At 49.3% G+C, this 14536-nt stretch overlaps 2 protein-coding genes across 37 annotated transcripts in view; one reads left to right on the forward strand and one right to left on the reverse strand.

The window, feature by feature from the left end:
- Window positions 1-14536, reverse strand: part of EHMT1 (euchromatic histone lysine methyltransferase 1) — a 229481-nt gene that overhangs the window by 168214 nt on the left and 46731 nt on the right. For 2 of the 35 annotated variants that reach the window (XM_077966788.1, XM_077966771.1), the window contains exon 2: window positions 4782-4855. The exons of 25 other annotated variants lie outside the window; for them this stretch is intronic. The gene's annotated coding sequence lies outside the window, so the exon portion shown is untranslated. Of the gene's footprint in view, window positions 1-4781; window positions 4856-7718; window positions 7914-9834; window positions 10205-14536 lie in introns of those variants that run through there. 8 more of the 35 variants (XM_077966784.1, XM_077966772.1, XM_077966792.1 and 5 more) reach the window with 7 other exon arrangements.
- LOC144334929 (uncharacterized) lies at window positions 2704-7377 on the forward strand. Of its 2 annotated transcripts, XM_077966912.1 has the most exons (3): window positions 2704-5518; window positions 5626-5983; window positions 6057-7377. In XM_077966912.1, exons 1-3 carry the CDS (start codon window positions 4990-4992, stop codon window positions 6163-6165), a joined length of 996 nt encoding a protein of 331 aa, XP_077823038.1. In that variant the 5' UTR covers window positions 2704-4989; the 3' UTR covers window positions 6166-7377. The 2 variants fall into 2 exon arrangements, with proteins under 2 accessions (XP_077823038.1, XP_077823037.1); XM_077966911.1 differs by having other exon boundaries at window positions 4862-6019; window positions 6093-7377.

The raw sequence follows: 14536 nt of genomic DNA on the forward strand, positions 1-14536 counted from the left end.
TCGTTCTCAGGACCACGCCACAGTCTAAACAGCAACGAGCACCCCAAAGAGATTTTGTTCATGAGTTATCAGAATGGTACCAAGTTAGTATGACCACGTCAAACTCCCTTTACAAATAACAATAAACTTATTACGTGTTAACATAAAATAACTGCATGAAAATGAACTATTCTTAAACAAAAACAAAAGAGACAAAAGCGATGTGGTTTTACATTTGTACACATACCTTTTCCAGTCGGCAGAGCCAGATGCTCGCACGGCCTGCCGCACGCCCTCTATGGCACCATCACACACCTCGTGCCTGACTCAGCACAGAATGAGAGTGAAAGGTAAATAATTCCTCGCATCTGTACGTAGCTGGAGCCCTGGAAGAATCCTGGGGTCTCTGCACTGTCATGTCTGCTGGACGGGAATGCTGGGGGAGCTTCACTGAGTGGAGGGAGAAGGGGCGCAGCATGAACACAAGGACTAAGGGGCCACGGCCTCTGCGCAGCCACGTGTGGGGGCAAGGCCTGGGCCACAGCACACAGGGTTGGGGTCCTTATTTCATCAGGATTCCAAGTATAGGATTCAGGCCCAGGCGGAGTGGCTGATGCCTGTGACCCCAGCACTTTGGAAGGCCAAGGCTGTGGGAAGCTTGAGCGCAGGGGTTCAAGCTCACCCTGGGCAACACCGCAAAATCCCGCCTCTACAAAACATACCCCAAAAATCAGCTGGGCATGGGGGACACGCCTGCAGTCCCAGCTACTTGAGAGGCTGAGGTAGGAGAATAGCTTGCACCCGAGAGGCAGAGGTTGCAATGAGCCAAGGTCACACAACTGCACTCCAGCCTGGACGACAGAGCGAGACTCTGTCTCCAAACAAAAAAGAAGAAAAAAAGAAAAGGATTCAGCTCTTCGGGTCTCTGGGTCGCTTTGTTTTCACACCTTCCAGATTCCTGCTATATATTTTTAAGTGATACGCATTAATCATATGAATTTATATATAAATGAGGGTTTCCATTAATTTTTTCTTACGGTAAAGCTAATACATGCTCTCTGTAAAATTATTATATTACAAAAGATACAAAATCACTGGCAATCCCGCAATTCAGAAATAACCAAGTTAACTTTTTATATTTGTATATTTCCTTCTGCCTTTTTCTTACACTGAATGAAAAAAAATTTAACAATTTCAGCTCACTTATTAGCTGTAAAAGGGCTAACAGAATAATTATACAGGGAAACACTAACTATAGGCAAGACACCCTCACTAATCTGTAAGTCAAGCACACAGGGGCCCTGAAAGGTTCAGAGTTCTGACACAGCTCACGGCCTGGGACAGCCCTCTGTTATGTTCAACCACGTGCACAGCGGCTTACCCTGGAACAACAGTCATACAACAGTGGATGATGACAAAGCCAAGCCAAGACCCACAGGCCACAGGGTGCGGTCACAAGAGGTAGGGCAGCAAGAAAGAGAAAATGTAGCCTGCACTCCAAGAAAGTCCTCCCAGGATGAAGATGGCGGCAAAGGCAAGTGGACAGAAGATGGAAAGGCAGCTCCGGCTCCTCCTTCCCCTGGACACAGCCCCAGGACAGCGCCAAACCCAGCCAGACCCCAGGGAGGATGCAAAAGGAGGACGGGCAGACAGGCCAGTAGGAACTGGAGCCAGGAGGGACAGGGCCTCAGTGAGGACTGACTGGTTCCCCGGGCTGCTGTGCTGCAGACCTGCCCCCAGAGGGACAGGTGGCCAGGGAAACCAGTCAGAAGAGGGAGGCACAGGTGGGAGACTGAGGAAGTCAGAAGGCAGAAGCACCTGCAAGAAGGGCAAAGAGGAGGGAGGCAGATGGGAAGCCATAAAGGGAGCAGGAGACGGAGCTCGCATGTGGGCGCAGGACACCGGAGTCAGAGGCTGAGCTGCACCCAGCACCGGGGGGAGGAGGGAGGACAGGAGACAGAACTCGCACGTGGGCACAGGACACCAGAGTCAGAGGCTGAGCTGCACCCAGCACTGGGGGGAGGGGGCAGGATAGCAAGGCCCAAGGACGAAGCGAGGACACTACCGGGTCAGGGCAGGAGACGGGACCAGCCAAGGGAGGAAGGCTGACAGAGACCTTAACCAGGATGGTGCTGTTGCCCTGGGGGTGGAGGTGCAAGGTCTGACTAAGGATCTAAGGGAGGATGGGGGAGGATGCACATACCATGAAAAAAACACAAATCTTTGGAGGAGTTTGGCGCAAAGAAGGGCAAAGAACTGACGTGAAGCTGGTGGGAAGCAGGATCAAGAAAAGCTTTTTTCAGCCAGGCGCAGTGGCTCACGCCTGTAATCCCAGCATTTGGGGAGGCCAAGGCAGGCAGATCACTTGAGGCCAAGAGTTCAAGACCAGCCTGGCTGACAAGGTGAAACCTCATCTCTACTAAAAATACAAAAATATTAGCTGGGTATGGTGGCACACATCTGTAAACCCAGCTACTGGGGAGGCTAAGGCAGGAGAATCACTTGAACCTGGACGGCAGAGGTTGCAGAGCTGAGATTGCGCCACTGCACTCCAGCCCGGGCAACAGAGTGAGACTCCGTCTCCAAAAAAAAAAAAAAGAAAAGCTTTTTGGCCCAGGCATCATGGCACACCTGTAATATCAGAGCTTCCAGAGGCCCAGATGGGAGGATCACTTAAGGCCAGTAGTTCAAGAACAGCCTGGACAAACATATGGAGACCCTGTCTTTTTTTTTTTTTCTTTTTTTAAAGAAGAGAGAGAAAAAAACAAAAGCAAAGCTTTTTTTACATGGGGACGAAGTTTGTAGGAGAGCGAAAAGTGAAGGTCGGGGAGGGCCCAGGGAAGAGCTGCCGGAGCAGCTGGGGCCCTGGGCAGGCGGTGGGTGGAGTGGGTGAGTGCGTGTGGGGGGCGTCCTTCCAGGGGTCCTCAGTCTGTTCCTGAAGCAGGAGGCCAGGACCCAGCAAGCAATAAGCACTGGGCAAGAAGGGCTCAGGGTGCGAGAGGGAAGACATGAAGGATACATCAAGAACCTACTTCTCAGCTGGGTGCGGTGGCTCACACCTGTAATCTCAGCACTTTGAGAGGCCGAGGCAGGCGGATCACCTAAGGTCAGGAGTTCAAGACCAACCTAGCCAACATGGCGAAATCCTGTCTCCATTAAAATTCAAAAATTAGCTGGGTGTGGTGGTGGACGCCTGTAATGCCACCTACTGGGGAGGCTGAGGCAGAGGTTGCAGTGAGCCAAGAACGCACCACTGCACTCCAGTCGCCTGGGCAACGAGAGGGAAACTACATCTCAAAAAAAAAAAAGAACCTACTTCTCAGCTGGGCGTCAGGGCTCACGCCTGTAATCCCAGTACTTTGGGAGGCAGAGGCAGGTGGACTGCTTGAGGCCAGGAGTTCAAGACCAGCCTGGGCAACATAGCAAGACCCTGTCTCTAATTAAATAAAAAAACAAAATACGAAGAGCCTACTTCTCACCCTGCTCCAGCCACAGCATTTACTGCTTTGGCTACCGCACAGCCTCTCAGCTGATCTCCCTGATGTCACATCCCGCAGGACGGCAGCCTGTGGGAGACGTTGCGGAACCACCATCCTGCCTGGGGCTTGTTGACCACTCAGCCCACGTCTAACAGCCCTACAGCCATCCACTCCCCTTCAGAGCCTTTGCCCTGGCTTTAATCTCGACCCAGAATTCACCCCTCACCTCCTTTAAGTCTCTAGCAAATACCACTTCCACATAAGCAACAACAAACAAATAAATAGGACTTCCATCAAAACTAAAGACTTGTGATTCACTATCAAAAACATGAACAGACAACTCACAAAATGGGAAAAAAATATTTGCAAATCACTACCTGATATGGGACTTGTATCCGTAATACAAAAAGAACTCTTACAACAATTTTAAAAAATTTTTATTAGGCAAAAGATCTGAACAGACATTTCTCCAAAGAACATATATATGGCCACCAAGCACAGAAGACGCTCAACATGACTAATCATCCGAGAAATGCAAATCAAAGCCACAACGAGGCAGGGGCGGTGGCTTAACGCCTGTAATCCCAACACTTTGGGAGGCCAAGGCGGGCGGACCACTTGAGGTCAGGAGTTCAAGACCAGCCTGGCCAACAGAGTGAAATCCCATCTCTACCAAAAATATAAAAATTAAGGCCGGTATGGTGGCTCACACTTGTAATCCCAGGACTTTGGGAGGCCAAGGCAGGCGGATCACCTGAGGTCCGGAGTTAGAGACCAGCCTGACCAACACGGAAAAATCCCATCTCTACTAAAAATACATAATTAGCCGGGCGTGGTGCCGCACGCCTGCATTCCCAGCTACTCGGGAGGCTGAGTCCTCTCGAAGTTATAGTGAGCCAAGATCATGCCACCGCACTCCACTCTGGGTGACAGAGCAAGACTCCAACTCAAAAACAAAATAAAGGCCACAATGAGACCCACTCCACAATCCACCCACTAGGATGGCCATAATCACAAAGATGGACAACAGCAGGTGTTGGTGAGGATGTGGGGAAACTGGAACGCTGTGCAGTGCTGGTGGAAAATAGAATGGTACAGCTACCATTGAAAACAACTCGGCAGAGCCGGGCGCGGTGGCTCACGCCTGTAATCCCAGCACTTTGGGAGGCCGAGGTGGGCGAATCACAAGGTGAAGAGATGGAGACCATCCCGGCCAACATGGTGAAACCCCATCTCTACTAAAAATACAAAAATTAGCCAGGCATGGTGGCACACATGTAGTCCCAGCTACTCAGGAGGCTGAGGCAGGAGAATGGCTCAAACCTTGGAGGGAGAGGTTGCAGTGAGCCGAGATCGCACCACTGCACTCCAGCCTGGGCGACACAGCAAGACTCCACCTCAAAAAAAAGAAAAAGAAAACAACTTGGCATTTCCTCCAACGCTTGAAACAGTCACCATATGAGCCCGTTATCCCACGCCCAGGATATCTGAAGAAATGAAAACACAGGTCCACACGAAAACTCATACATGAATGTTCATGGCAGCATCGTCCATAACAGCAAAAAAAAAAGGAAAACAACCCAACTGTCCATCAGTGGCACCTCCCCCGTGGAGCGTCAACTGTCCATCAGTGGTACCCCCCCATGGAGCACCAACTGTCCATCAGTGGTACCCCCCCGTGGAGCACCAACTGTCCATCAGTGGCACCTCCCCCGTGGAGCGTCAACTGTCCATCAGTGGTACCTCCCCCATGGAGCACCAACTGTCCATCAGTGGTACCTCCCCCGTGGAGCACCAACTGTCCATCAGTGGCACCTCCCCCGTGGAGCGTCAACTGTCCATCAGTGGTACCTCCCCCGTGGAGCACCAACTGTCCATCAGTGGCACCTCCCCCATGGAGCGTCAACTGTCCATCAGTGGTACCCCCCCCATGGAGCACCAACTGTCCATCAGTGGTACCCCCCCCGTGGAGCACCAACTGTCCATCAGTGGCACCTCCCCCGTGGAGCGTCAACTGTCCATCAGTGGCACCTCCCCCATGGAGCACCAACTGTCCATCAGTGGCACCTCCCCCGTGGAGCGTCAACTGTCCATCAGTGGTACCCCCCCATGGAGCACCAACTGTCCATCAGTGGTACCCCCCCCCGGAGCACCAACTGTCCATCAGTGGCACCTCCCCCGTGGAGCATCAACTGTCCATCAGTGGTACCTCCCCCATGGAGCACCAACTGTCCATCAGTGGCACCTCCCCCGTGGAGCACCAACTGTCCATCAGTGGCACCTCCCCTTGGAGCGTCAACTGTCCATCAGTGGCACCTCCCCCGTGGAGCGTCAACTGTCCATCAGTGGTACCCCCCCCGTGGAGCACCAACTGTCCATCAGTGGTACCTCCCCCATGGAGCACCAACTGTCCATCAGTGGTACCTCCCCCATGGAGCACCAACTGTCCATCAGTGGCACCCCCCCCTTGGAGCACCAACTGTCCATCAGTGGCACCTCCCCCGTGGAGCATCAACTGTCCATCAGTGGCACCTCCCCCATGGAGCACCAACTGTCCATCAGTGGTACCTCCCCCATGGAGCACCAACTGTCCATCAGTGGCACCCCCCCCTTGGAGCACCAACTGTCCATCAGTGGCAGCTCCCCCGTGGAGCGTCAACTGTCCATCAGTGGCATACCCATCCAGTGGAGTGTTACTCAGCTGTAAAAAGGAATGTGCTGCTGATACACACTACACCACGGCCACGGGTGAGTCCTGAAAACACTAAGTTAAGTGAAAGAGGCCAGGCACGAGAGACAACAGAGAACAGGCAAATTCACAGGGAAGGAAAGCAGATGAGTGGTGGTCAGGGGCTGGGTGGGGTGCTGGGGGCACGGGAAGGAACTGCTAACGGTAAAAGGTTTCTTTTCAGGATGATACAAATGTTCCGGATTTCTGTTCACAAATATACTCAAGTTTCTGGACTAGTAGTTCTGGTATATAGTAAATCATTAATACACAATGGTCGGTGGATGAATAGATGGATGTGGACAGGTGAACGGATGAGTTGGTGGGTAAATAAATGGATGGGTGGGTGGTGAGGTGGACGGTAGACAGTAGGGTGGGTGGGTGTATGTGACAGGTGGTGGGTGGGTGAATGGTGGATGGGTGAATAGAAGGGAGAGGAAGGAGAATGGAGGCGAGGAAGAAAACAGGAGGAGAAGGAAGCAAGGATTTCTCTTCTAGCAGGATCCTGCAAGTCCCAGGTCAGTCAGACTCTCTGGGGTAGACAGCTCCATCAATGCTGACAGCCTGGCACCCAAAGCCATCAGCTCTCCTTGTCTTCTCTATCAGCGCGTCCCTCCTTCCCTTAGTCTTCCTTCACCTACTTCTGCCTCCCCGCTGGTCCTGCCTCTTCTCCAAGGCAGAAAGGAAGAAACGTGTTCTACGTCTATGAAGGAGGCAGGAGGGTCCCCTTCGCAACACTCTCACTTTTCTTCTTGTAGAAGGTGCAGTCCCTCTCAGAGGTCCTGTGCCATCTGCCACAATCCTAAAAGGTAATTTACCCTGAAGGCAAGAATAATTTGGATAGACTCTTTTCTGGATTCCATGAAACCAAATAAGCAGCATATACTCTAAGACAAATTCCTCTAAGATTTCAGATGTCAAAATGGCCAGACCCATGTGAGAAGCAGCACAACAGCACACCTTTCCTCCCCGAGTTCCCTAAAAAGACAATGCTTCACTGCAGACACCTTTATTTCAAAAAAACACACCAAAACTTTTACTTCACTTAAATCAACTTCTTCTCTTCAGTTATCTATTATTTTGTCCCCTATTCACAGTGCTTCAAGCAGAAGCCAGAAATCTCTAATGCTAAAATCCACCACCACCCCATCTCTAAAATTATCTTCAAATAAAAAACAAATGTCTACTTAAGCTACAGCCTCCCGGGTCCTGCTTTCCCCATGTCCCAGCCTCTGCCCGTGCCCCAGGGCTGCAGTCACACACCTGCTGCCCATCTCCTTCAAGCCACCCTATCAAAGAGCGGGAAGGAGGGGGAGGAGGAGTAGAGTAAGGCCAGAACCAGCCGATACCTGACCTCCACATGGTCTGGAGAAACGGCTCCTAGAAAAGTACAACATTTTCAACTCCAAAGAGATGAGAACAAATAATCTCTAAGGGTTGAGCTAACCCAGGTGGAGCTGCTAACATTAACCACCGTTAAAATTTACATCACAGGTGTTCAAAAACATTCCTGCATCAGCACATTTGCATACCTGGTTAAACAGTTCCTCTCAGAACCACTACCCAAAACAGTGCCAATTTCCAGTGCACAGCATCCCACAGATGCCACTGCTGCTGGGGACACGTGAGCGATGGCACTGCCCGGGCTCACTGAGTGGCCTCCACCGCGATTCAAGGGCAGGCACAAAGGAACGCCCTATCGTTCCCTCGTCCTCCTCATGCTGTGCGCTGAGCTGGAGTTTCCTCAGAGCTAGGAGAGAAGCTACCATCCCCCACCCTTTTGTTCGAAGAATACGGTTCTAGAACAGGCAGCTATGAACCAATCTGCTCTAATCCTGTTATTTACAATTAATTAATTAATTAAAACACAGCCCTCCTCACTAGGTCTCTCCCCAAGATGTGCCCAGCACTTGCTTGAGCAACGTCTTATTTTCTGTGGAATTGTTTAGAAAATCCAAGTGGAGACTCTGCTGCCTCTCTACCCTCCTCATCATTCCACGGAAAATGGAGTCTCCCAATGAACACGCAGACAGGATCATCATACAGCCCACATGTGTGGACGGGGACGACACAGGCTCTGAGGGGGGAGACTATGTTCCCAGCTCTCCTGATGAGTGGTCAGTGCCATTCTCACATCCCGGGCGGACAGATTTCCCTTTCTGCAGCCTGCATGGCACAGAGCCAGCTGCACAGTGGCACGGCCAGCCCTTGCCCTGCACAGCCTGGCCTCGGGTCCCAGGTCCCTGTTCACCTGGCAGTGTCGTCCCTTCCCAGCCTCACCACTGAGGCTGCCATGGGGGCAGGTAGGAGAATAAAACAGGAAAACACTGCTAGTCAGCAAAAAAAGTTCACGCACGCGCTTTATAAATGTTCAAACAAGAGAAAAAGTCCTGGTTTGTCATCAGCATAACTGAAAAAGGTCAGAGTTCCTCCTGCTACCAGCAAATGCGGAACGGGCTTCAGCTGTTCTCAGTACCCTGAGTTGGAGGGGGACTTCCCGTCCCACTCCCAAGAAAGCGCACGTGGTGGGCGACCAGAGAGCAAAACAGGGTTATTCTGGCAGGGAAGGAGCACAGCGAACAGGGAGGTGTCCCCACCATCGCAGCAAGCGTCCCTGCTCTGCAGGCCCTGACCTGGGCCTAGAAGCACCAATGTAAAAGAAAGAGGGATTCAGCAAAGGAAAAAAAGTACCAAATACCACGTCTCTTGCTTGTACCCCATCACTTTTTTCCTCCCGTCTTAGTGCAATTGTTGACTGCGGCCAACTGCAGAGAAATCGCAGTAGCCCAGCTCGGCGGCTCCCTCTGAAGGCTCCACGCACTGGGCATGCTCCAGAGCCATCTCACGAAATGGAGGCAGCCCCAGCGGCAGGATTCCAGAGCTGCACGCGGCCGCCCAGGCACCTCCAGGCCTCCTTGGAAGCCGTTTAAACCCTGGCATTCACAACCATTTGAAAACAATCTGAGTGTTCTCGGATGGAAACCGTTTAACCAGACATTTATTGTTTCACCCTAAAATGTGAAGGGTTCTTCCCAGAAACCATCAACACAGCTCATCCCAAAAGCAATCACTGCTCGGAGGGCCTCTCGGGATTCGCTCTACTGAAAAAACACTAACCAAAACCTAGACGTGGAGTCTGGCGAGCAGCCCTGTCACAGGAGCTCAACTCACAGAGACGTTTTACCTCTAGGCCAAGAGCCCACAACATGACCGTGGGCAGGAAAGCAAACGGAAAACACCAGCTCGCAATGCACACCTCCCACCGGAGCTCCTGTCCCACGGCCAAGCATACCAGGGTGGGTCTCAGGGCAATGCTTCTGCCACAGGAGTAGCTCCAGGACGCACCTGCCTGGCGCAGGCTCAGCACAGCAGCCCCCCCACACTCAGGCTGCTCCCAAACATCACCTCCCGTGTCCACCCCAGCTCCAAATTTCTCACAGGCAGAGACCCTCATACAGCTATGCCAGCTTTCCAATCAAGACCAAGTTGTAGCTCTTAATACAAAACAATAAATATTTGAAGTCCTTTTTCCATAAAAATAGGGAATATTTTTTCAAATAGTGTATTCAGGTTCCATGCAGACTGCAAACTAAAAGCACAAATATTATTTTCTATTTTTAAGGTCACATGACAGTAAATAATACTAACCCTTCTCTATAAATGCTACTCTGTAACTCCCACACTTTCTGGTACAATATCAGTGTTGACTGCCCAAGAGTTGCAAAGTGGGTGGTCCAACGGAGCTGGGCCCGCAAGCTGTGCTTACCAGCCAGGGAGGAGACACGCCAACAAAACACCAAGTCCGAAAAGCGATGCAAGTGATTCCTCTTTAAGTACACAGGTTCCACCCAGCCAAGAGCAAACAACCCAGACATGGGACTCCAAGTTCAAATGTAGAAAACACAATGTCAACAGATCCATCTTAAGGCAACAGAGCATGGTCATTTACAAACCTATCTGCAGCCCGCACAGAAACAGAAGAGAATCCTGCCCTCCACCTCGGCTCCCTTTCCCATATGGACAAAGAACAGAGAAGGCAAACTAAGGGAAATAAATGCATATGACTAATAAAAACAAATGCAACTGAAAATACATTTAAAGCAACAAAGACACCATTTTTCCACTTATTGAATTGGCAAAAAAAAAAAAGTAAAGTCTGTTAATAAGAGTATCGGGCAGGCGCAATGGCTCACACCTGTAATCCCAGCACTTTGGGAGGCGGAGGGGGCAGATTGCCTGAGCTCAGGAGTTTGAGACCAGCCTGGCCAACATGGTGAAACCCAGTCTCCACTAAAAATACAAAAATTAGCCGAGCGTGGTGGCGGGCGCCTGTACTCCCAGCTACTCAGGAGGCTGAGGTTGCAGTGAGCAGAGATCACACCACTGCACTCCAGCCTGGATGACAGAGCAAGACTGAGTCTCCAAAAAAAAAAAAAACAGAGAGTATGGATAAACAGGCAATTCTCATTTCATAAAATCTCTCTGGGGGCAACTTGGCAATAGTTATCAAATTTTAAAGACAAACATACCACCAGGCTCAGTGGTATGCACCTGTAGTCCCAGCTACTTGGGAGACTGGGGCAGGAGGACCACCTGAGCCCAGGAGTCCAAGGCCAGCCTGGGCCACACAACGAGAACTCCATCTCTTAAAACAAAAAAAAGTGGCCGGGCGCAGTGGCTCAAGCCTGTAATCCCAGCACTTTGGGAGGCTGAGACGGGCAGATCACGAGGTCAGGAGATCGAGACCATCCTGGCTAACACGGTGAAACCCCGTCTCTACTAAAAAATACAAAAAAAGTAGCCGGGCAAGGTGGCGGGCGCCTGTAGTCCCAGCTACTCGGGAGGCTGAGGCAGGAGAATGGCGGGAACCCGGGAGGCGGAGCTTGCAGTGAGCTGAGATCCGGCCACAGCACTCCAGCCTGGGCGACAGAGCGAGACTCCGTCTCAAAAAAAAAAAAAAAAAAAAAAGGGACATACCCCCTAGTTGAGCAGTTCTCCATTGGTAGTATAATTTTACTTATATAAAATCTGTAAAATGTATAATCTGTAAGATAAATTTTTGCAGAAATTATGCATATATTACGTAGTGCTTGTTATAATAATACACAGTACATATAATACTAATAATGGTATATGTGTAGCTTACTCTACAGATATACTAGCAAAAGTTCCCCAGATCACAGGGAACAAGGACATGCATTCAGCCTTCTCTCCAGGTGAGAGGGTCTGAGTGCCCACCCACAGAAGGCCAGTTATAGACAGTTACTCCCCTACAAGGGAATATCCAAAAGCTCTCACAGAGGGTGAGAAAAGGCCGGTGTGCTCACATGGGAAATCACAGTGGCCACAGGGAGGGCAGAACAGGGTGTCTATGATACCAAGACTCGTGTCAGAGAACAGAAAGATGCTGGTATGTGCACAACCATCTTTCTGGAAGGAATCGTGAGAAATTATTAATAGTGTGACATGTTAATTAAGATTAAGAACAGAAAGGGAGATGGGAAGTCTTTTACTCTGCACTATGCCACCTTTTCTTACTCTTGAGTTTATGTTACTTTTTCTTTCTCCTTGTGGACCTCGAGTGTGCCGAGGATTCTGAGCAATCCACTCTAGCACGCAGGATGCGGCCACCACTGCTCCACGCTGCTCTGCACCTGGTCAGCTATTTTTCATCACGCAGTGAGCACCCATTAACCCACCACTCACAAAAAAAATTAGGATCTTGTCAAGATTCAATGCCTAACCAGCATATGGCCCTCACCACCCCATCACTGCTGCCTCTTCCCGCTCAAGCCAACTATCAGAACAAGACCCATAGGCTGTAGCTTCAAAGAAGAAAGTACCCAAATTAACAGGCTAACAGCAAATCCATCTAAAGAAGGTACAAATGAACACCAAAATAAATTCAAAGAAAGGGACAGGAAAGAGATAATAAAATGAATGGATATTTATACTATAAACATAGGTTAAAAATTCCAGGCTGGGGCTGGGCGCGGTGGCTCACACCTGTATTACCAACACTTTGGGAGGCTGAGGCAGGTGGATCACCTGAGGTCAGCAGTTCGAGACCAGCCTGGCCAACATGGTGAAACCCTGTCTCTACCAAAAGAACAAAAATTAGCCGGGCGTGGTGGCGTGCACCTGTAATCCCAGCTACTAAAGAGGGTGAGGCACAAGAATCACTGGAACCCGGGAGGCAGAGGCTGCAGTGAGCAGAGATCACGCCACTGCACTCCAGCCTGGGTGACAGAGAAAGACTCTGTCTCAAAAAAAAAAAAAAAAAAAAAAAATTCTAGGCTGGCCGCGGTGGCTCACACCTGTAATCCCAGCACAAGGTCAGGAGTTCGAGACCAGCCGGGCCAACATGGTGAAACCCCGTTTCTACTAAAAATACAAAATATTCACCCAGTGTGGTGGCAGGCACCTATCATCCCAGCTACTCGGGAGACTGAGGCAGGAGAATCACTTGAACCCGGGAGGCAGAGGTTGCAGTGAGCTGAGATCACGCCACTGCCCTCCAGCCTGGGCAACAGAGCAAGGCTCTGTCTCAAAAAGAAAAAAGAAAAGAAATTCTAGGCAGGGCGCAATGACTTACGCCTATTACAGTCCCAACACTTTGAGAGGCCACGGTAGGCAGATCACCTGAGCCCAGGAGTTCAAGACCAGCCTGGGCAACATTGAGAAACCCCATCTCTACAAAAAATACAAAAATTAGCTGGGGATTATGGCGTGCGCCTGTAGTCCCAGCTACTTAGGAAGCTGAGGTGGGAGGATCACTTAAACCCAAGAGGCAGAGGTTGCGGTGAGCTGAGATCTCAACACTGTACTCTAGCCTGGGTGACAGAGTGAAACCTGTCTGGAAAAAAAAAAAAAAAAAAAAACTAAACAAAAATATCAGCAATTTGAATTCAACAGTGTGTAAAACACACACACACACACACACACATATATATATATACTATCAGCAGATATTGTTGGGTATGTAACTCACCACATTAATAGATTTCTTGGCCAGGTGCAGTGGCTCACGCCTGTAATCCCAGCACTTTGGGAGGAAGAGGTGGGCAGATCACCTGAAGTTAGGAGCTCGAGATCAGCCTGACCAACATGGTGAAATCCCATCTCTACTAAAAATATAAAATTAGCTGGGTGTGGTGGCACATGCATGTAATGCCAGCTACTTGGTGAGGCAGCAGAGTCACTTGAACCCAGGAGGCAGAGGCTGCACAGAGCCAAGATCGCACCACTGCACTCCAGCCTGTGCAACAAGAGGAAGCTTCATCTCAAAAAAAGAAAAAATATATAGATTTCGGCCAGGCGCGGTGGCTCACGCCTGTAATCTCTACTAAAAATACAAAATTAGCCGGGCGTGGTGGCACATGCCTATAATCCCAGCTACTCGGGAGGCTGAGACAGAAGAATTGCTGGAACTCAGGAGGCGGAGCTTGCAGTGAGCCCAGATTGTGCCACTGCACTCCAGCCTGGCGACAGAGTGAGACTCCGTCTCAAAAAAAAAAAAAAAAAAAAAAAAATGTAGAGAAACTACTTGGTTAAAATTCACCCAAGTATGATTTTTAGAACTCAATAAATTAGGAATGGAAGAGCATTTCCTTACTCCAATAAAAAAGGATAGTTCTGTTGAGCAGTCTAGGAAAAAAAAGTTTTAAAAAAAAAAAAAAAAAAAAAAAACCATCCTAAATAGGAAAATATTGGAAACATTCCCTTTAAAATCAAGAATAATCATGAAAAGTAAAAAGAAACTAGAGAGACGGACAGACACATAGAACGATAAAGCAAATGTGGTAAAATGTTCACACTTGGGGGATCTGGGTAAAAGGGCCTATGGGAATTCTATGTATTGTTTTTGCAACTTTTTTTGTAAGTCTAAGATTATTTCAAACTAAAAATTTAATAAAGTAATAAAAATAAACAAAACCAAGAATAAAGACATCCACTAGGATTTTTTCTTTTCAACATCGTATCGTGTCCTGACCAGTACAATTAGACAAGGAATTTGAGGCCTGGGATTAGAAAGGAAGAAATAAAACTGCTATTATATGTTCTACAAAGTATTAGAAATAATAGTAGAGCTCAGCAAGATGACGGCGAGAAAGGTTAGACACTCAGTTGTCAGCTGTGTGGTTATTCTACAACAGCAGTAAACAGCGAGTTGCTGTAATTACAGAGAAGGTATCACTTACGATGGCACCAGAGAATCATCAGTCATCTAGGAATAAACCTGCAAAAGATGGCAAGACCTCTACAGGAAAAATTTTAAAATTCCATAGAAATATTTCTTAAAAACTAAAAGAAGACAGAAATATACTACGCTCACAAACAGGAAGATATA

This window comes from Macaca mulatta, chromosome 15, assembly GCF_049350105.2.
Source record: "Macaca mulatta isolate MMU2019108-1 chromosome 15, T2T-MMU8v2.0, whole genome shotgun sequence".
In the NCBI taxonomy this organism is placed as follows: Eukaryota; Metazoa; Chordata; class Mammalia; order Primates; family Cercopithecidae; genus Macaca; species Macaca mulatta.

What these genes read in the sequence shown, in the direction of transcription:
- LOC144334929 (XM_077966911.1), top strand. Translation starts at nt 4,990, where the DNA reads ATGTTCATGGCAGCATCGTCCATAACAGCAAAAAAAAAAGGAAAACAA. An exon ending in GGAGCACCAACTGTCCATCA is followed by an intron (nt 6,020 to 6,092) that starts GTGGTACCTCCC and finishes ACTGTCCATCAG; the next exon opens with TGGCAGCTCCCCCGTGGAGC.